At 37.9% G+C, this 21,319-nt stretch overlaps 1 protein-coding gene across 3 annotated transcripts in view; it reads right to left on the minus strand.

The window, feature by feature from the left end:
* MIGA1 (mitoguardin 1) overlaps positions 1–21,319 on the minus strand; it is a 90,120-nt gene that overhangs the window by 18,161 nt on the left and 50,640 nt on the right. For all 3 annotated transcript variants that reach the window (XM_032301578.1, XM_032301577.1, XM_032301579.1), the window contains exon 8: positions 15,486–15,586. In XM_032301578.1, coding sequence (XP_032157469.1) covers positions 15,486–15,586 — 101 coding nt within the window. The remainder of the gene's footprint in view (positions 1–15,485; positions 15,587–21,319) is intronic.

Here is a 21,319-nt window from a genome sequence, read left to right on the forward strand (position 1 = left end):
AGGCAGAGGCTTTAACCCACTGAGCAACCCAGGTGCCCCTGATATGTTATTTTTGAAGCAGAGGTCAGTAAAACAGTTTAATTCCTGCATATGGAAACATGTTACCATGAAAAAGGGTTTGGGGTGGTTTCTGGTATTTTTGGTTTTTGTGGTGTTTTTGTTTTTTTTTTTTTTTTTGCTAGCTGAAACTTGAAATGTCCTTTATTTCTAAATTATTCTTCCCCCAAAGGGCACTTCTCAAAACCAGATTTTAATATTTTCAAAAAGAAAAGTACTAATATATTGGTTTAGACAAAGCATCATTCTACTTCATTAATTATCTCCCACGGTTCACAAGTACCATAAAAATGACCATGTAAGAAATCAAATTAAGTCATTGACAGCAGCAACAATAAAAACAGACAAAATACATAAAACCCACAAATGAAGCAATGTGCAAAAAAAATGTTTTATTAGCTGCAGATTTCCAACATCTTAAATTACTTGTCTCTTACTCTCCATGAGGTACAGGAGGGACATGGTTGGGTCTTATCTTCCTTGGCAAGCAATGACTTTGCTGAATGTGAAGTAATATTTTTAAAAGCCTTACTATTTTTCAAGGCTCTGAACAACCATGAAAGATATGTCCAAAGTCCCAAAATAGGATCATGAAATAGGCTAAGTTCCATTTTAACATGGACTTTTTTTTTTTACATGTTTACATTTTCCTTTCAAACCCACCTCCTAAAATTGCAAATAGGACTTACAGTTAAAGAAAGCAGGCTGACAATATTCCCTTATCTCACTAAAAGAAAAGAAATTAAAAAGGAAATAAATCCTCAATAACCACCTTCCAAAATGGCCCTCAATAACTCTCTCTTTCTGGTACTCATGCCTCGTCCTACACTGAAGAGCGCCAACCTGTGTAATCAATAGCACACTACAGAAATAATGAGTGTGAATTCTGAGACTAGATCATCAATAGTCACTGCATTGCTCTCACTCTTCTTGTATCACTTCCTCTGGGGGAAGCCCAGGTACCATGTTTTGATAACACTAAAGCAGTCCTACAGAGAAGTCCATGTGGTAAGCAACTTAGGTCTTCCAACAACAGGTAGCACCAACATGCTTTAAGTGAGCTGTCTTGGAAGAGATTCTCCAGCTCCAGTCAAACCTTCATATGACTATAGCCCCGGCCAATATACTTGATCACAATTTCACAAAAAAACACCAAGCCCGACCACCCTCTTAAGCCACTTCCAAATTCCTGACCTTCAAAAATGATGATATAATAAATGTTTTTTTTTAAAGATTTTATTTATTTATTTGACAGACAGAGATCATAAGTAGGCAGAGAGGCAGGCAGAGAGAGAGGAAGGGAAGCAGACTCCCCACTGAGCAGAGAGCCTGATGTGGGGCTCGATCTCAGGACCCTGGGATCATGACCTGAGCCAAAGGCAGAGGCTTTAACCCACTAAGTCACCGAGGCGCCCCGATGATATAATAAATGTTAACTATTGTTTTTGAATGGGAAAATAGCTTTGTTTGGGGGACTGGGCAAGTGTCCAGTCTCACAATTTTGCAACTGCTTCTTGGTGCCAGTGGCTTAGCTGACCTTGAGCACGTTAAAGCACGTGGTTTGCTCAAGGGCCAACACTTGATTGTGACTACATCACTGATGTTAACGTCTCTAAGGAAGTAGGACAAGTATACAGAAATATTCTTACTGCACTTCTCAAAGCAGTTGTACTTCTGGATGTTGTGAAGGTAGTCTTGGCCGATGACAACAGTCCCCAGCATCTTCATCTTGGTTACAACACCAAACAAGATCTTGCCAATAAAGGGGCATTTCTTGTCACTACAGATGCCTTCAATGGCCTCCCTGGCCATCCTGAGGCCCAGACAAACATTCTTGCGGGAGCGGGAGCTTCTCCTTGCTAATTTCTCCAAGCAAGACTCCCTTATTTTGAAAGATGGTCAGCTGCTTTTGGTAGGCTAGCTTAGACCAAGAGACGACTCCCTACCTAATATATGCAGGTTCAGAATTAAATACCAAAACAAAGGGTTCCCTGAATTAGCCATTAGGACTGAATTCTCACTTCCAAAAAACTATCCTATAAAATTTGAACTTTAAAAAAATAACCTCCAAAACACTCAAGGCTTCATTAGAGGCCAGTGTGGGGCTCCCAGGATTTAGAAGGCTCTAACTACTAGATTAATGCTAAAACATATGCCCTCTGCCCAACTTAATCCCCAGGAAATCAAGGACACCCAGGATTAACCCCCCAGTTAGGGCACAGAATCCTGCTATCCAGGACATGCCCCTGAGGCCTGGGGGTTCCTCACAGCTTCAGCCCTAGCCCCAAGTCCACACCTGAGTTTTATTTTTGTCTTAAGACAGTGAGTTCTGGGTAATTATTATATAATAACGGATAACTAATATAATAGTGGGAACAATACAACAGCAAAAGAAAGACACACAAATTTCCAGAAACTAGAAAACAAATGAAAGAGTGTGGAGAGATGTAAATGATGAGGAAACCCACAGTCCTGTTAAAATATACTTAACAGGCGATATAGTCAAGGGAGAGACATTTGCTAAGCAGTCTCAAAGACACCAGGCTTGGAGTAGGCAGGTATGTGACAGGAGTGAAGAAGAGGGATTAAAAATGGGAAGTCAGGGGCGCCTGGGTGGCTCAGTGGGTTAAGCTTCTGCCTTCAGCTCAGGTCATGATTTCAGGGTCTTGGGATCGAGCCCCACATCAGGTTTTCTGCTCAGCAAGGAGCTTGCTTCCTCCTCTCTCTCTCTGCCTGCCTCTCTGCCTATTTGTGATCTCTCTGTCAAATAAATAAATAAAATCTTTAAAAAAAAAATGGGAGGTTAAATGAAAGTCTGTGTCCAAACAACTATAGTGGTCCCACATTCGAATTCCTGCTCTTTCCCTTTCATCTCTGAACAGGAGGATAGCTTATAGAAAAACAAATTCTCAACCAGATAACATTTCCCTTTAAAATTATCCTCAGGGTACCCAGGTGGCTTGGTCAGTTAAGCGACAGACTCTTGATTTCAGCTCAGGTCTGTCATGATCATCATGATCATTAGTATTTTGAGTGGGGGGATTGAGCCCCACATTGGACTTTGCATTCTGGGTGTGGAGCCTGCCTGGGATTCTCTCTCTCTTTCTGTCCCTTCTCCCTCCACCAAATAAGGCCTTTTTCATTCTTTATGGAGCTGTACCCTGCCTACTAGGCTATTTCCAGATCATTATCCTAAAGAAAAGCCTATCAATCAACAGACCTCGAAGAAATAAACCAAGTATAGTTAGTCTCCTGTTCATGGGAAAGACATGCAAACCCACGCACTCTATCTAAGAATATTAACTAGTCTAGTCACCAATTAAGCTTTCGAATTTGAAAAGGAAACCATCAGTACAAGAATGAGAGCCCAATATAGACAAAACTGACCCCAGAGGAAGGAAATAATTCAGGAAATAGAAATATTAAATATTAAATGGCAGATACAGCTCTCCCTTTTCAGATTATTATTATTATAAATATTTATCCTTGTCATTTTGCATATTATAATTAGTATATTATTTTGGATTGTTATCAACAAGTGCTATCAAGTCAGAGGTGGGTATTGAAAGTTTTTCACGGGATGCCTGGGTGGCTTAATCAGTTGAGTGCCAGACTCTTGGTTTTGCTATGATTATAATCTCGGGGTTATGGGATCAAGCCCCACATCTGGCTCCAAGCTCAGTGGGGAGTCTGCTTGAGATTCTCTCTTCCCCTCCCCCACCCCATGCTATTGCACTTGCACTCTCTCTCAAATAAATAAATTTTGTAAAAAAATGAAGATCAGAAAAAATAAAAAAAATTTTCAAGCTTCCATTTAGTAACATTTAACATTTAGTAACATTTTCTCCTTTTTTTTTTTTTTTAAAGGGAGAGAAAATCTCAAGCCAAATCCATGCCCAGTGCAGAGGCCAATGGGGGTCCAATCTCATGACCCTGAGATCATGACCTGAGCCTAAATCAAGAGTTGAACACTTAGGCCTGGGTGCCTGGTAAGTGTCTGCCTTCAACTCAGGTCATGATCTCAGGGTTCTGGGATTGAACCCTCATCAAGCCCCCTGCTCAGTGCGAAGTCATCTTCCTTTCCCTCTGCCACTCCAGCTTGCTCATGCATGCACATGCATGCTCGTTCTCTCTCAAATAAATAACTAAAATCTTAAAAAAAAAAAAGAGTCTGACACTTAACAAACTGAGCCACCCAGGTGCCCCCTAATATTTTCTATTCAAAGAGCACCCTATAATTTATATATTAAACACATACACATGCTGCAGAGTGTTAATTCTAAGAAAAGCTGAATCCACAGCTAAAAATTACTCTTCGCAGTATTAGTTTCTACCTATTAAATGACAATCTCTTTAACAGATGGGAGAGCTAGAAGCACTAAGTGCAGCAGTATCCTAACATTTAAAAGACCTTTCAGAACTTGAAAATACTATGCTAAGTGAAAGGATATCAAAACCAAAAGGTTACATATTGTATGATTCTATTTATATGAAATGTACAGAATAGGCAAATCCATAGACACAGAGGTAGATCAGTACTAGGGTGGAGGGGGGACAAGAGAGAACAGAGTGTGATTACTAATAGGTCGGGGTTTCTTCTTGGGGTGATAAAAATGTTCTGGAAGTAGAAATGTGTTATTGGTAACACAGCTAAAAAAGTGTACACTTTTAAATAGTGAATTTTATAGCATATGAGCTATTTCTCAGTAAAGCTATTATTTAAAAAAGACTTTTCAGAGAAAAGAGACTGTAGTTCCAAACCAATGTTTGGCAAAGCTTATATAGGAAAATCTTGTTAATCACTTTCACAAATGACGGACCTGGCTTAGAAAAAAGCCTATGCCAGGATTTCTTTAATCTAAATAGGGAAGAAATCTTTCTGGTAATTCTGAGTAAATCTTTCAAATCTTCACAAATTGTTTAACTTCCCAAGGAGTTCAGATCTTATTTTCTTAATAACTTTCTTCATTAAAATAGTTTTCCCTACTTTAAGTATCTGGCATATAATAAATGCAATTAAAAATAATTTAACAAACATTTCTTAGAAAAGAACTTATTTTGGAACATTCACATTCCAAGATCATACATTTATACTCTAGAAGCATTCCTAAGATGTTTCTCAAATACTGAGTCCTTCTTGTGGTTTTCATGTATTTTGTTTTCCATAAAGAGTCTTTTTATCAAACCTCTGTAACTTAAACAACAAAGTAAGTATAATGAACACTTGGCAAAATATTTTTTAAAGTTGCATATTATAAAGAAACTGGAGCAATTAGGTATATATCATCCCTCAAAGCAGGAAAATGCAAAGTGAGTAGCAATTCTTACAAGTCATCTAGGACACAAGTATCTACAGAACAGAAAGATAAAAAGTATTTGACAAAATAGAACATCCTTTTATGTTAAAAACTCTCAAATTTGGCACAGAAAAAATGTACCTCAATACAATAAAGGCCATATATGACAAGTCATGGTTAGTATCATACTCAACAGTGAAAGACTGAAAGCTTTTCCCCTAAGACCAAAATAAGAGTGCCCATTCTCACCACTCCTATTCAACATAGCACTGAAGTTCTAGCCAGAGCTATCGGGCAAGACAAGGAAAAAAAGGCATCCAAATTGGAAAGAAAAAAGTAAAATTGTCTCTGTCTGCACATGATTTGATCATATATACAAAGAATCTTAAAAGACCACCAAAAAACTGATAGAACATAAACAAATCTGGTAAAGTTGCAGGAAACAAAAGCAATGTATAAAAATTAGTTGCATTTCTATATACTCACAACAATCAATCAGAAAGAGAAATTAAGAGGAACATGGCAGAGTAAAAAGATCCTAAGCTCATTTCAACCCAGGGATACAAGTAAATAATACTCACATCAGTGTAAATAACCCGAAAACTGACTGAAGACTGGCTGAACAAGCTCTCCAAAACTAAATGTGGAGAAGGGGCCATATCACAGTGGGTAGGAAGAGCAGAGGTGTGGTCAGGAGCTAAATGGACCCATAGGGCTGTTCATGAGATGGAAGGACACCACCAGTGCAGAGAGGGAAGAGAAAAAGACCCTTATACCAAGGACCTGAGCCACCTGAACCTTCAGAGTAAGACAACCAGAGGCTTTGATCCAAATTTTACAAGTTCTTACAATTGGTGGAGCTTAACACCTAGAACTTCAAAAATCAGCAAAAATCTGGTTCTGTATGAGCCAGAGGGACAGGAAACTGAGTCCCCACTCTTAAAGAGACACCACAACAAAGAGCTCCACTGAGATATAGCATAGAAGCAGCAGTTTGAAAAATGCCAGGAGGGAGATTTGTTTACTAATGTCAGAGTATGCGCTGGCGGGACAGGGATCTTTGGGAGAATTCTCGAGGAACAAAGGAGCTGGCGAACACAATTTCCCTTCCCTACCCAACCTAGATACACAGACACCTCCAATAATCAGTGAAACACTAATATTTGACAAATAACTTGTTAACAATTCACCCTGCCCCGGTGGTCGCCTGCAGACACACCCTCTTCAACGAGGCCTTCCTCCAAGTCTCCTCTCATGGCAGACCTGCACAAACCTTGCTAACACACCACCCCTGCCCCTGATTTCTCCTGTGGTCCTATCCCCTTCAATACACACTTGAATGGAGCCCATCCAAATTGATCCAGTAAGCCTTGCAGTCTGCAAGCAGTCCTGACAGGGGCAACACTCCAAAGTGATTCCAGCCCTGGGGAGAAGGAAAAATAACTACATACAACAGTCCAAATGTGGCTCCAACAGTGGACTGGGGACAGATACCATGTCTGACCGCAGGACCTGCCCCAAAGTGAAAGCTTTTTGGGGCACAGGGAAAGTACCCTGCAGTTTGGTGCTACTGCATCTCTGACATATGCATGGTCTGACTCAACTCAAGCCCAAGGCAGCCCCAAACTGGCCCACTAAAAACACAGGGACCACCCCCTGCCCACAACAGGCAAAGAGAGCCACTTCAGACAACTGGACTGAAGGCAACAGTGGCTCAGCCACATCAGCAGGGCACATGCAACACACATAGGAGACACACCTGAAGCAGGTTCTAGTGAACAGGGGACACTGTACTGTAGGACATTGGACCTCTTTTTCATAAGCTTACTATTTTTAAGGGCAAAAGAAAAAGCTGACTTAGATATAAAAATATATGCAGAGAATTAGACAAAATGAGGACACAGAGGAATATATTCCAAATGAAAGAACAAGACAAAATCACAGCAAGTGAGCTAAACAAAATGGAGGTAAGTAATATGCCTGAAAGAGAATTTAAAGTAATGGCCATAAAGATACTCACTGGACTTGAAAAAGAATGGAGGACCTCACTGAGACCCTCAACAAAGAGAAAACAAAACAAAAAATCAGAGATGAAGAACTAAGTAACTGTAACTAAAAATATAGCAAATGGAATAAATACTAGACTAGAGGAAGCAGAAGAACAAATTAATGACCTGGAAGACAGAATAATGGAAAGCCATCAAGCTGAATAGGAGAGAAAAAATAATAAAAATAAATGAAAATAGACAAGGGAAACTTGGCAACACCATAAAGAATAATAACATTTACATTATAAGGATCCCAGAAGGAGAAAGAAAAAGGGGGCAGACAATGCATAAATGTGTTTGAAGAAATAATAGCTGAAAACTTCCTGAATCTGGGGAAGGAAACAAACATCCAGATCCAGGAGGCACAGAGAGCCCCAGTAAGATCTTCTCAAGGAGGCCCAAACCAAGATACACAGTAATTAAAATGGCAAAAACTAGAGATAAAGAGAGAATTTTTAAAGCAGCAAAAGGAAATGAAAGTTATATACAAGGGAAACCCCATAAGACTATCAGCTGATTTTTCACCAGAAACTCTGCATGCCAGAGGGAGTGCCATGATATATTCAAAGTGCTGAAGGAAAAAAAAAAGAAAAAGAAAAACACCTGGAACCAAGAATAATCTATCCAGTAAGGGTATCATTCAGAATAGGAGATAAAGAGTTCCCGGACAAACAAAAGTTAAAAGAATTAATAACCATAACTCAGCCATACAAGAAATGTTAAAGGGGACTCTTTGAGTGGAAAGACCATATGCAGGAATAAGAAAAGTAGGGGCGTCTGGATGGCTCAGTGGGTTAAAGCCTCTGCCTTCGGCTTGGGTCATGATCTCAGGGTCCTGGGATCGAGCCCCCCTGCATCAGGCTCTCTGCTTAGCAGGGAGCCTGCTTCTTCCTCTCTCTCTCTGCCTGCCTCTCTGCCTACTTGTGATCTGTCAAATAAATAAAATCTTAAAAAAAAAAAAAGACAAGAAAAGAAAAGAAAAGCAGGGAACACAAAAACAGTAAAAATAAATATGCCTATAAAAACCAGTCAAGGGGGCGCCTGGGTGGCTCAGTGGGTTAAGCCGCTGCCTTCGGCTCGGGTCATGATCTCAGAGTCCTGGGATCGAGTCCCGCATCGGGCTCTCTGCTGAGCAGAGAGCCTGCTTCCCTCTCTCTCTCTCTCTGGCTGCCTCTCCGTCTACTTGTGATTTCTCTCTGTCAAATTAATAAATAAAATCTTTAAAAAAAAAAAAAAAAAAAAAAAAACCAGTCAAGGGACTCACAAAATAAAAGGATATAACCTATGATATAACCCTATGCCTAAAACGCTGGGGAAAGAGAAGAATGGGTTCAAACTTTAGTGACCATCAACTTAATATAGACTACTATATGCATAAGATGTGATTACAAAACTAACAGTAACTACAAATCAAAAACCAGAAATACATAAGCAAAAAAATAGAGAATAGAATCCAAGTATATCACTACATAAAACCAGCAATCCATGAGAGAAAAGAGGAAAAGAAGAAAGGAACAGAGAAGTACTACCAAAACAACCATAAAATAAGTAACAAAATGGCAGTAAGTACATACTTATGCAGGGTGACAAGATGGATAAAAAAAAGCAAGACCCATCTATATGCTGCCTATAAGAGACTCATTTCAGACCAAAAAATATATTCAGGTTGAAAGTGAATGGATGTAGGAGCTATTTATCATGCAAAGGGCAGTGGGAAAAAAGCCAGGCAAGCAATACTTCCACTGGACAAAACTGACACTATTTTTTTTAGAGTAAGTTCTAAGCCCAAAGGGGGGTTTGAACTCATGACCCTGGAATCAAGAATCATATGCTCAACTGACTAAGCCAGTCAGGTGCCCCAGAAGAAATGGACTTTAAAGGAATTATTTATTTATCTTATTATTTTTTTAGTATATGTTTTTAAGATTTTATTTTTTTATTTATTTGACAGAGAAATCACAAGTAGGCAGAGAGGCAGGCAGAAAGAGGGGGAAGCAGGCTCCCCACTGAGCAGAGAGCCCGATGCGGGGCTCGATCGCAGGACACTGGGATTGTGACCTGAGCCTAAGGCAGAGGCTTTAACCCACTGAGCCATCCAGGTGCCCTATAAGAATTATTTATTTATTTTAGAGAGAGAGAGAGCATGAGCAGAAGGGGAAGAGGGAGAGGGAATGAGAATCTCAAACGGACTCTGTGCTGAGCATGGGAGCAAAGAGGGAGTTTCAATCTCATGATCCTGAGATCAGGACCTGAGGCAAAACCAAGAGTCAAATGCTTAACTGACTGTGCTACCCAGGCACCCCAACGAAATAGACTTTAAAACAAAGATTGTTAGAAGAAAAAAAGAAAGACACTATATAATCATAAAGGGAACAACTCAGAAAGAAGATAAAACAATAGTAAATTTTTATGCACCCAACATGGGAGCACCCAGATATAAAAAGCAGCTAATAACAAACATAAATGAAGTGATCAATAGTAATACAATAATAGTAGGAAACTTTAACACTCCACTTACATCAATGGATAGATGATCCAAAAAGTAAACAAGGAAACAGTGACTTTCAACAACACATTGGAAAAGATGGATCTAACAGATATATTCAGAATGTTCCATCCTAAAACAAAAGAATGTATATTCTTTCCAAGTACACATGAACATTCTCCAGAACAGATCACATATTAGGTCACAAAATAAGCCTGTTTCAACAAATTTTAAAAAATCAGTCATAACATACATTTTTTCCAACCACAATGTTCTGAAACTAGAAATCAACAATAAGAAAAAGATCTAGGAAGGGGCGCCTGGGTGGCTCAGTGGGTTAATAAGCCTCTGCCTTTGGCTCAGGTCATGATCTCAGGGTCCTGGGATAGAGACCCACATCGGCCTCTCTGCTCAGCAGGGAGGCTGCTTCCCCCTCTCTCTCTGCCCGCTGCTCTTCCTATTTGTGATCTCTCTCTTGCTGTCAAATAAATAAAAGCTTTTTTAAAAAATCTAGGAAAAAAAAAGAAAGAAAGAAAAAATGCAGAAGTAACACAAATATACACAGAGGTAAAGTAACACGCTACTAAACAATGAATGGGTCAACTAAGAAACCAAAGACGAAATCAAAAATTATATGGAGACAAATGAAAATGAAAACAAAATGGTCCAAATGTACAGAATTGTTGAATCACTATATTGTATATCTGAAACTAATATAAATTTTAGAAAAAGAGAGGGAGAAATTAACAACCCCATTAGAAAGTAATAAAAAGAACAAAATACTTAGGAATAAATTTAACCAAGGAGGGGTGCTGGGTGGCTTAATTAGAATCTGCCTTCACCTTGAATCATGATCCCAGTGTCCTGGGAGCCACTCACTCCTTGCTCAGTGGGGAGCCTGCTTCTCCCTCTCCCTCTGCTGCTCCCCCTGCTTGTGCTCTGTCAAATAAATAAATACAATCTTTTTAAAAAATTTAACCAAGGAGGTGAAAATCTGTACACTGAAAACTTTGATGAAGAAACTAAAGTGAATAAATAAGTGAAAGTATCTTGTCACTTGAAGTTAAATTATCTTCATGTTCATGGATCTAAAGATTTAATATCATTAAAATCCATAAAGCCATTTTAGATTTGTTGTGGTCTCTATCAAAATTACAGTGGCATTCTTCACAGAAATAGAAAAAACAATCTTAAAATTTGTGTGGAACCACAAAAGATCCCAAGGAGCCAAAGTGATCCTGAGAAAGAACAATACTGGAGGCATCACACTTTCCGGTTTCAAACTACACTACAAAGCTGTAGCAATTACACAGTATAGTACTGGCATAAAAACAGGCACATAAAACAGCATAACAGAATCAAGAGCCTAAAAATAAACCCTTGCATATTAGGCTCACCAATATTTTACAAGAGACCCAAGAATACTCAATGAGAAAACAATAGTCTTCAATAAACAGTGATGGGATAATTGGATAATCACATGCAGAAGAATGAATTGAACACCTATCTTACACCACTCAGAAAATTAGCTCAAAATGACCTAAAGACTTAAAAGTAAGGGGTGCCTGGGTGGCTCAACTGGGTAAGCCTCCCACCCTTCATCTCAGGTCAGGTCTTGATTTCAGGGTTGTGATTTCAAGCCCCACACTGGGCTCCACACTGGGAACGGAGCCTACTTAAAAAAAAAAAAGAAAAAGACTTAAACATAAAACCTGAAACCATGTATCTGCTAACAGATAACAAGGAAAAGCTCTTTGACACTGGTCTTGAGAATGATATTTTGGATAGAACACCAAATCACAAGCAATAAAAGCAAAAATAAGTAAGTGGGACTACATCAAACTGAAATCTTTCTGTTGAGCAAAAGAAACAACCAGTAAAATGTAAAGGTAACTTACCGAATGGGAGAAAATATCTGTAAACTATCTATTTGATAAGGAGTTAATATCCAAAATACATAAGGAACCCACAGAACTGAGTAATGGAAAAATCCAATTAAAAAAATGGACAGAGGACCTGAGTAGACATTTTTCCAAACAAGACACAAATAGCCAACAGGTACATGAAAATGTGCTCAACATCACTAATCAGGGAAATACAAATCAAAACCACAATAAGAATTCACCTCACATCTATTACAATGGGTTATCATCAAAAAGACAAGAAATAACAAATACTGGTCTGGAGAAGGATAATAGGGAAACCTGGTGTACAGTTGATGGAAATATAAACTGGTATAGCTACTATGGAAAACAATACAGAAGTTGCTCAAAAATTAAAAGAGAACTACCATATAATCTGAGCAATCCCACTTGTGGGTATATATCCAAAGGAAACGAAGTCACTATTGTGAGATATGCCATGTTCATTGCAGCATTATTCACAATAGCCAATATATAGAAATAACCTAAATGTCCAATTACAAATAAACACATAAAGAAGATGTAGTATGTATATGGGTGTGTATGTGTGTATGAATATGTGGGTGTGTGTGTATATTATTCACCCATGATAAATAAGGAAATCCTGTCATTTGCAACAATATGGATGGACCTCAAAGGCATTATGCTAAGTGAAGTAAGTCAGAGAAAGACAAATATAGATTTCACATGTGAAATCTTTTTGAAAAAGCCAAATCCATAGAAACAAAGAGTAGAATGGCAGTTGCCAGAGGCTGAGTGAGGGAAGTGGGGAGATGTTGGTCAAAGGGTACAAGCTTCCAGTAAGAGGACAAAGAAATCCTGGGTATCTATTGCACAGCATGGCAACTATAGTTAGCAATACTATATTACATACTTGAAAGTTGCTAAGAGAGTAAATATGAACATTCTCACCCCCTCCATATACATATAATCCTGTGAGGTGATGGACATATTAATTAATCTTACTATGGTAATTATTCACTATATATATGTAGCAAATTATCACATTGCACACCTTAAATTTATACACGTATATCAATTATATCTCAATAAAGCTGGGGAAAATGTTAAAAAAGAACAGAAAGATAAAGCTGTCTGTATCAAATAGTAAAAGGGAAGAGAATATCTTTTCTGTAAAATATTTTATCTATTGCAAACTTAAAAATAGAAAAATACAAGGGAAAATGCAAACATTTCAGAAGATGCTACTGTAAGCAAAACAAAAATATACATATACATATAAAGAAAAATCTTGAGAAGATAAAAGATTATGATCAATACAGCTTTAACAAAGGCAGTGGGAGCCTGGGTGGCTCAGCTGGTTGATCATCAGCTTCTTGATTTTGGTTTGGGTCATGATCTCAGGGTCCTGGGATGGAACCCCACACAGGGCTCTACACTCAGCATGGAGCTGGCCTGTGATTTTCTCTCTCCCTCTGCCCTCCACCACACTCTCTTGCACTCCCTAATAATTTTTTTTTAATCTTTAAAAAGTAATAAAATTAAAATTAAAAAAAGCAGAAATCAAGGCGTAGGGTACAAGGTATTGGAATATTAAAGCTTTCTACACTACAGCATGAATTGCAGATGTGTGATACTACTTATATGAAAAAAGCATTAATATCCAAAATTTACCATAAAAATAACATTATCCTAAGAAAAATTGGACATATGTGATTTTAAAAGCTATTTTAAGTAGAAAAAATTATAAAAAGACAAGCACGCTGTAAACATTCTCTTTAGATACAAAATTTAAATCTTAGTAGAAAACAAATAACCCATAAATTTATAATTCATTGATCACCACTGTTTACACAATGGTGTATTTATATCTAGACTTTTTTTCTTTGCCTAAATACTTACACAATATACTACATACATAGTTTTCTGGGCTTTATGGTTTTGTTTTGTTTTTAAGATTTTATTTATTTATTTGACAGACAGAGATCACAAGCAGGTGGAGAGGCAGGCAGAGAAAGAGAAGCAGGCTCCCTGCTAAGCAGAGAGCCTGATGTAGGGCTCGATCCCAGGACCCTGAGACCTGAGCCGAAGGAAGAGGTTTTAACCCACTGAGCCACCCAGGCACCTCTTTTCTGTTTTTTTATCACAAAATTACAACCACACTCTCTATATAAAGCTTTATATACTATTCTTTTCATTTAATAAATACTCCCATGTCATTAAAAATAAATGGATGGGGCACATGGGTGGCTCACTCGTTAAGCGGCTGCTTTCGGCTCGGGTCTTAATCCCAGGGCCCTGGGATCGACCCCTGCATTGGGCTCCCAGCTTGGTGGGAAGCCTGTTTCTTCTCCCTCTCCCACTCCCCCTGCTTGTGTTCCCTCTCTCACTGTGTCTCTCTCTGTCAAATAAATAAATAAATATTTTAAAGATTTTTATTTATTTATTTATTTGACAGACAGAGATTACAAGTAGACAGAGAGGCAGTCAGAGAGAGGAGGAAGCAGGCTCCCTGCTGAGCAGAGAGCCCGACGCGGGACTCGATCCCAGGACCCTGAGATCATGACCTGAGCCGAAGGCAGGGGCTTAACCCACTGAGCCATCCAGGCGCCCCAATAAATAAATATTTTAAAAAATAAAAAAATAAATGGAAACATGTTTTCAGCACTACAATATTTCAAAGTATGTATGCACCATAATTTGGCATTAGACTATTTCCAGGTTTTCCTTACTGTTAAAATGCCATAGTGATTATTTTTATATGTAAATCTTTGAATCTGATCACCTTCTGGAAAGAAATACCTAGGGGCACCTTGGTGGCACGATCAGTTGACTGACTGACTCTTTTTGGTTTCTGCTCAGATTCTGATATGAGGGTCATGAGACAGAGTCCCACTTGCTGAGTATGGAGTCTGCTTGTTTTTCTCTCCCTCTCCCTGTGCCCTCTCCACTGAGTGTTCTCTAATAAATAATCTTAAAAAATATATATCTAGGGGCACCTGGGTCGCTCAGTGGGTTAAAGCCTCTGCCTTCGGCTTAGGTCATGATCCCAGGGTCCTGGGGATCAAGCCCTGAATCGGACTCTCTGCTCATCAGGGAGCCTGCTTCCCCCTCTCTCTGCCTGCCTCTCTGCCTACTTGTGATTTCTCTGTCAAATAAATAAATAAAATCTTCAAAAAAAAATCTAGAAGTATAATTTCTAAGCTAAGGAATCAAAATTTTTTTAAAAGATTTTATTTATTTATTTGACAGAGAGAGATCACAAGTAAGCAGAGAGGCAAGCAGAGGGAGAAGGAGAAGCAGGCTCCCTGCGGAGTAGAGAGCCCAATGCGGGGCTAGATCCAGGACCCTGGGATCATGACCTGAGCCGAAGGCAGAGGCCCAACCCACTGAGCCACCCAGGTGCCCCTCAAAACATTTTTTTAAGAGTCCCGATGTAAGATATTACTTTCTATTAAGATATTTATATGCCTTACCCATAATCCACAGTATATGACAGTGTACCTCTGAAGTATGTGTTTACATGTTCACCTCTCTGAAAAGACTATAAGTTCCTGTGCAAACTCATGTTCATGTTACAATCATCATTGTAACCTGGTTATCTACCCCATAGTAAATACTGTATAAATGGCTACTAGATTACAACACAGTGGCAAAACTGTACTCTCTGGGTGAAAAAGAATGAGAAATTCTCCCTGGGAACACACTGTCCTACCTCTGCAGCTGAAGCAAAGGAATCAGTTGATGCAACGCTCAAGGAGTCTCGCAAGCCAAATTCATCCATATTCCCCTTCATGGTGGTATCTGTATCTTTATCTTAAAAGTAAAAAAAGAAAAGTTAAGAAATTGATATTCCTTGTCACTGAAATTTTATAGTAGGTCTTTCCTCCTTCCTTCCTTCCTCCCTCCTTCTTTCTATCTTTAGACTACAACCTAAAAGAAAAACAGTAAGTACAAACCAATGGGACATAATCTCATAAGATTCTCAAAGTGTATTCATTGTTCAACTGATTCTGAAACACTGCCAAGCAGAAGAGAAAGTAATATAAAGCAGACTTTTAGTTCATTTTATTTTTTTTTAAAAGATTTTATTTATTTGACAGAGAGAGGGGGATGCAGGCTCCCCACTGAGAAGAGAGCCAGATGCGGGGCTTGATCCCAGGACCATGACCTGAGTCGAAGGCAGAGGCTTTAACCCACTGAGCCACCCAGGCACCCCAGACTTTTACTTTAAAAAGGGATTAAACTTAGTATCAGATTTAACAAGGTTTTGGACAGGTAATAATTTATAACTAGAGTTAGATTATCTGCCATACATTATAAAATCAGCATATACAAAAACATTCTGGAACAGAGCAAATCAGTTGCAAGTTACCTTAGCCAAACTGTGAGAACAAGTAGGTTCATTCATATTAAATGAATATTAACATGAAGTGTTGTCTAGCCAGTCATTTCTGATAAACTGATCAGTTAAAACAATTCAAGAAGGTATCTATCTCTAGCGGCACCTGGCTGGTTCCACTGGTTAAGCAGCTGACCCCTGGTTTCAGCTCAGGTCATGATCCCAGGTCCTAGGACGGCAACCCAAGTCAGGCTCCATGCTCAGCAGGGAGTCCACGGTGGATTCCCTCACCCTCTCCCTCTCCTTGTTTTCTCTCTCTCTCAAATATATAAATAAAAATATAAGTATAATGTTTATTTATATTTATATATACATTTTATATATTTTTTTATATATAACAAAAACAATTAGAGCTAGGACCCTGATATTTCCTTTGGCTACCTAAGGGTCAAATATAACCATCCAATGATTACAGGAGTTGAAAAAGTTTAAATACTTTGGCAAATATTTTATCTAGCCATGCCAAGCCAGTCTACATATTAACATATGCAGCATTCTGAATGGGGTATCAATACCTTTACATACTATCATCAGGAATCTGTTAACATTGAATTTTCAAATAATTACTGAACTTGCTTACATATGTGTCTACATTGTAGCAAACAACTGATATCTTTTAAAATTTATCACAAGTATGAAAAAGCAAAGAACAAACTATATACTAATATTTCTTAGTGATCCTCAATCTGCTAAATTTGTCAGATACTTTATCTTCTTTAAAAAGGAACCAGGAATCTCTCTGGCTTTCATTCATCCAAACTTGTATTCCATCATTTTTCCCAAAATAAAGTTCATTATCTTTACCAGAAATTTTCCAAGTCTTATTCAAAACCCTCAAGTACCACAAAACATGGACATTTGTGATTCTATAAAGGAAATGTAGAGTGTTTTTTTTTTAATACAAACTATTTAGTTTAAATTCAAGTTTTGTAACCAATTTATATTTCAAACTGTAAGCCAAGCAGAAAAGCAAAGAAGCCATAACTGGTACAAAGTTCATTCCTTTTAGGTATTGAAAATAACCATACAGATATTTTTTTTTCCTACTTTATATTTAGGGGGCCTACATTTCACAATTTAACCACTTATCTCCCAAGTTTAAGTTATAACTGTTTCCAGATGAAGGTTACATCAATCCTTTTAAAAGTACTTAACTTCACAGCTTAAAATCCTTCTACTACTAAATGACTATTAATGGAAAAAAATCAAATTAAATTATTGTTTTCAAAAACACACTTTCTTTTAAAAATTTAAATTTTTCATTGAACTTGAGAACTAAACATAATTGGCTTTATGCTTATAAATAGCTGTAATATTGGTATTTTTGGACATTCAATTATCCAGAAAAATATCCATTATGTTCTTTCAGTACACATGTGATTTTAAAAAATGCACAAACTTTGAGAGATAAATCGTTTACAAAATTGAAACTGGCATTTACAACTTTTAACCCTTTACCTTCTTATTTTTCCATTGTTAGTATTAATTGTGCAAAATGAAATCACAGTACAATTTTCATTAGGCCAGACCACTTTTAAACCAGGATTAAATTACAAGTCAATTAAGCTAAATCTTGGTTCCATATGACTTCTGCTATTTTCAGCGTGGAACACAGACATTTATCTTATGTCACTTTAACCTTTCAGACATTACCCATGAGCTGTTAAAAGTCTGTTTTACTTCACTCAACAGTAACCAGCTAGTACTTTACTCAAAAAAAAAAAAAAAAAAAAGGAAAAAAAAAAGAAAAGAAAAAACCTAACAAGAAAAAATGGCTCAGAGGCACTGGTGGAAAAATTGATTCATTAAATCTGATTTTGGAAACCAGAGACCATACCTCTTATTTCAGTAATTGTTATGACTCCTGGAATGGCAGCTTAAGTTATGAACAGAAATAATACATGTTTTTAGATAAGCAAACAAAAAGTATAAAGAAAGAATATTGAGTAATATCTCAAACTACTTGCTTTCATGAATCAAATTAAAATTTAAAATACTCGTTCTAGGGGCACCTGGGTGGCTCAGGCGTTAAGAGTGTGCCTTCAGCTCAGGTCATGATCCCGGGGTCCTGCGATTGAGCCCTGCATTGGGCTCCCTGATCAACAGGGAGCCTGCTCTCTCTCTCTCCCACTCCCTCTGCTTATGTTCCCTCTCTTGCTATGTCTCTCTCTGTCAAATAAATAAATAAATTTTTAAAAATTAAAACAAAATACTCATTCTAAAAAGTATAAATTCTTGCTTGTGATGCTGAAAGACAGACAGCACGGAAAACTGAAATTTAATGGCTTCGTGTTAGTCAGTATTTTCAGAAACATCTTACCAAATTTTTCTTAGCAAAAAAAAAAAAAAACAAAGAAAAGCAAACACCACATTATCTTTACACATAGAATAATATAAATTGTAAAAAATGGCAATTCTTATTTTTGTTAAGGATATACAACAATGGAAACTTACATACCCCTAGTAGAAATGTCAATTAATACAAACACTTTGGAGAGTTTGGCAGTGTCTCTGAAAGTTTAAGACTGCATTCTCTATGATTAGCAATTCTATCCTTTGGCGCTTGTTACAGAAGTACATAATTATATATGGAAAAGAATGGCAGTAACAACACTGCTTATAACAACTCCAAACTAGAAAGAAAACCATAATTGTCCATCACCACAGAATACACAAACTGGGGTATATTTAAACAACTAAATATTATATAACAATAAAAGTGAATGAATTCCTGCTATATGTAAGAATAAGGATCAATCTCAAATGTTGAGTGAACAATTATATGTATGATTTCATTCACATAAAACTCAAAACAAGCAAAATTAAACTAAAAGGATCAAGACTACATTTAGTTGGTCAAACTTTAAGAAAAACCAGGAGGTGATTACTATGAGCGTCAGGAGAGCGGTCTTAGGTATACGGGGGAGGGTTGTTGATTGGGACCAGGTACAAGGGGACCTTCTAGGGAGTTGTCAATGTTTTATTTATTTATTTATTTAAAGATTTTATTTATTTATTTGGCACAGAGAGAGGAAACACAAGCAGGCAGAGTGGGAGAGGGAAAAGCAGGCCTCCCACAGAGCAGGGAGCCCAGCTTGATCCCAGGATTCTGGGATCATCATCTGGGCCGAAGGCAGATGCTTAACGACTGAGCCATCCAGGCACCCTTATTTTTTTTTTTTGGAAGATTTTATTTTGGGGTGCCTGCGTGGCTCAGTCAGTTAGGCTTCTGCCTTTGGCTCATATCATGATCCCAGGGTCCTGGGATTGAGTCCTGTGTGGGACTCCCTGCTCAGTGGGGAGTCTGCTTCTCCCCCTTTCTCTACCCCTACCCCCGCTCATGAACTCCTTCTATCTCTCTCACACGCCTTCTCTCTAATAGATAAATTCTTTAAAAATAAATAAAAGATTTTATTTTATTTTTAAAGATTTTATTTATTTATTTGACAGACAGAGCACAAACAAAGGGGAACAGCAGAGGGAGAAGGAGAAACAGACTCCCTCCTGAGTAGGGAGCCCAATGCAAGACTCAAACCCAAGACCCTGGGATCATGACCTGAGTGGAAGGCAGCCACTTAGCTGACTGACCCACCCAGGTGACCCAAAGATTTTATTTTGTAATTAGTCTCTATATCCAATGTGGGGCTCAAACTCACAAATCTGAGATCAAGAGTTGCATGCTTCACTAATCAAGCCAGCCAGGTGTCCTGGCAATGTTTAATTTTTTAAAGTATTTCTTTATTTTTTTTAATTTTTATTTTATTTTTTTAAAAGATTTTATTTATTTATTTATTTGTCAGAAAGAGAGAGAGAGAAAGCACACAAGCAGGCAGAGAGGCGGGCAGAGGCGGAGGCAAGCAGGCCCCCTACTGAGCAAGGAGCCCGATCCGGGACTCGATCCCAGGACCTTGGGATCATGACCTGAGCTGAAGGCAGCAGCTTAACCCACTGAGCCACCCAGACGTCCCAAGTTTTTTTGTTTTTTTTTTAAGATTTTACTTATTTAAATGAAAGAAAGAAAAAGAGAGAGCATGAACAGGGGGAGGGACAAAGGGAGAGGGAGATGCAGACTTTCCACAAGCAGGAAGCCTGATGCAGAGCTCAATCCCAGGACTTCGAGTTCAGATGCTTAACCCACTGAGCCACCCAGGCTCCCCTGCAATGCATTATTTTTTTAATCTACATGATAGTTACACAAAAGAGTGGAATATATCACTATGCTTTGTTTTGTACACTTTCCTCTTAAGGGTTTACACAGAAGGAAAGAAAACAATGTATCTATATATATCTTGCTCCCAAATGGCTGAGAGCAGAAAAGACAATGAACTATGGCAGTGTTGGAAGTAAAGCTATAAATTATTGGACATAAATTTTATTCCCTGATACAGGAAATGCTAAGTTCAAAAAGTCAAAAAAATCCAATGAGTTTGTTAAGTATAAAAGCAAATTGAAAATAATTTATCTGTACCCTATAGTGGAATACCAGTAGTTGTGGGAGACTCGAATGCCATGAAGATATTAAGATACCACTCCCACTTTTTTCCTCCTGGCTTATCCGTATTTCTTTGCTTTTTAGTGATTGATTGGTTTAGAATTTTAAGTGGGAATGTTTCGGTGGGGATAATCAACTATTCGCAGGAAGAAGACATGGAAAACTAAGCAATGCTGGCTATTTAATGACAACAAGAGTGTGATGAAACCAACAGACATTTATTTTGCACTTACTACTTGCCAGAAACCAAGTTACATGCCTTACATACGTTATCTCATAATTCTCACACTAATCCTTTGAGATAGTTACTATTTTTTTTTTTCGTTTTATATATTAAGAAGCTAATGTATAGAAATGTTAAGGGATAGTCCACAATCACGCAGTTAAGAAATGGAATGGCAGGATTCAAAAAAGGTCATGTGACATGGGATTCCATACTATGAAATTATGGAGCTGTCGTGTCCTATGCAGTACGTGCTAGTCACATGGATCTACTGAGCACATGAAATGTGGCTAGTCAGAACTGAGACGTGCATTAAGTATAAAATACACAGAGACGTGCATTAAGTATAAAATACACAACAGATTTTGAAGGCTTTGTACCAAAAAATATAAAATCTTATTAATATAAATTAGGTTTAAGAAAAAATATTTT

Source organism: Mustela erminea, chromosome 10 (genome assembly GCF_009829155.1).
Source record: "Mustela erminea isolate mMusErm1 chromosome 10, mMusErm1.Pri, whole genome shotgun sequence".
In the NCBI taxonomy this organism is placed as follows: Eukaryota; Metazoa; Chordata; class Mammalia; order Carnivora; family Mustelidae; genus Mustela; species Mustela erminea.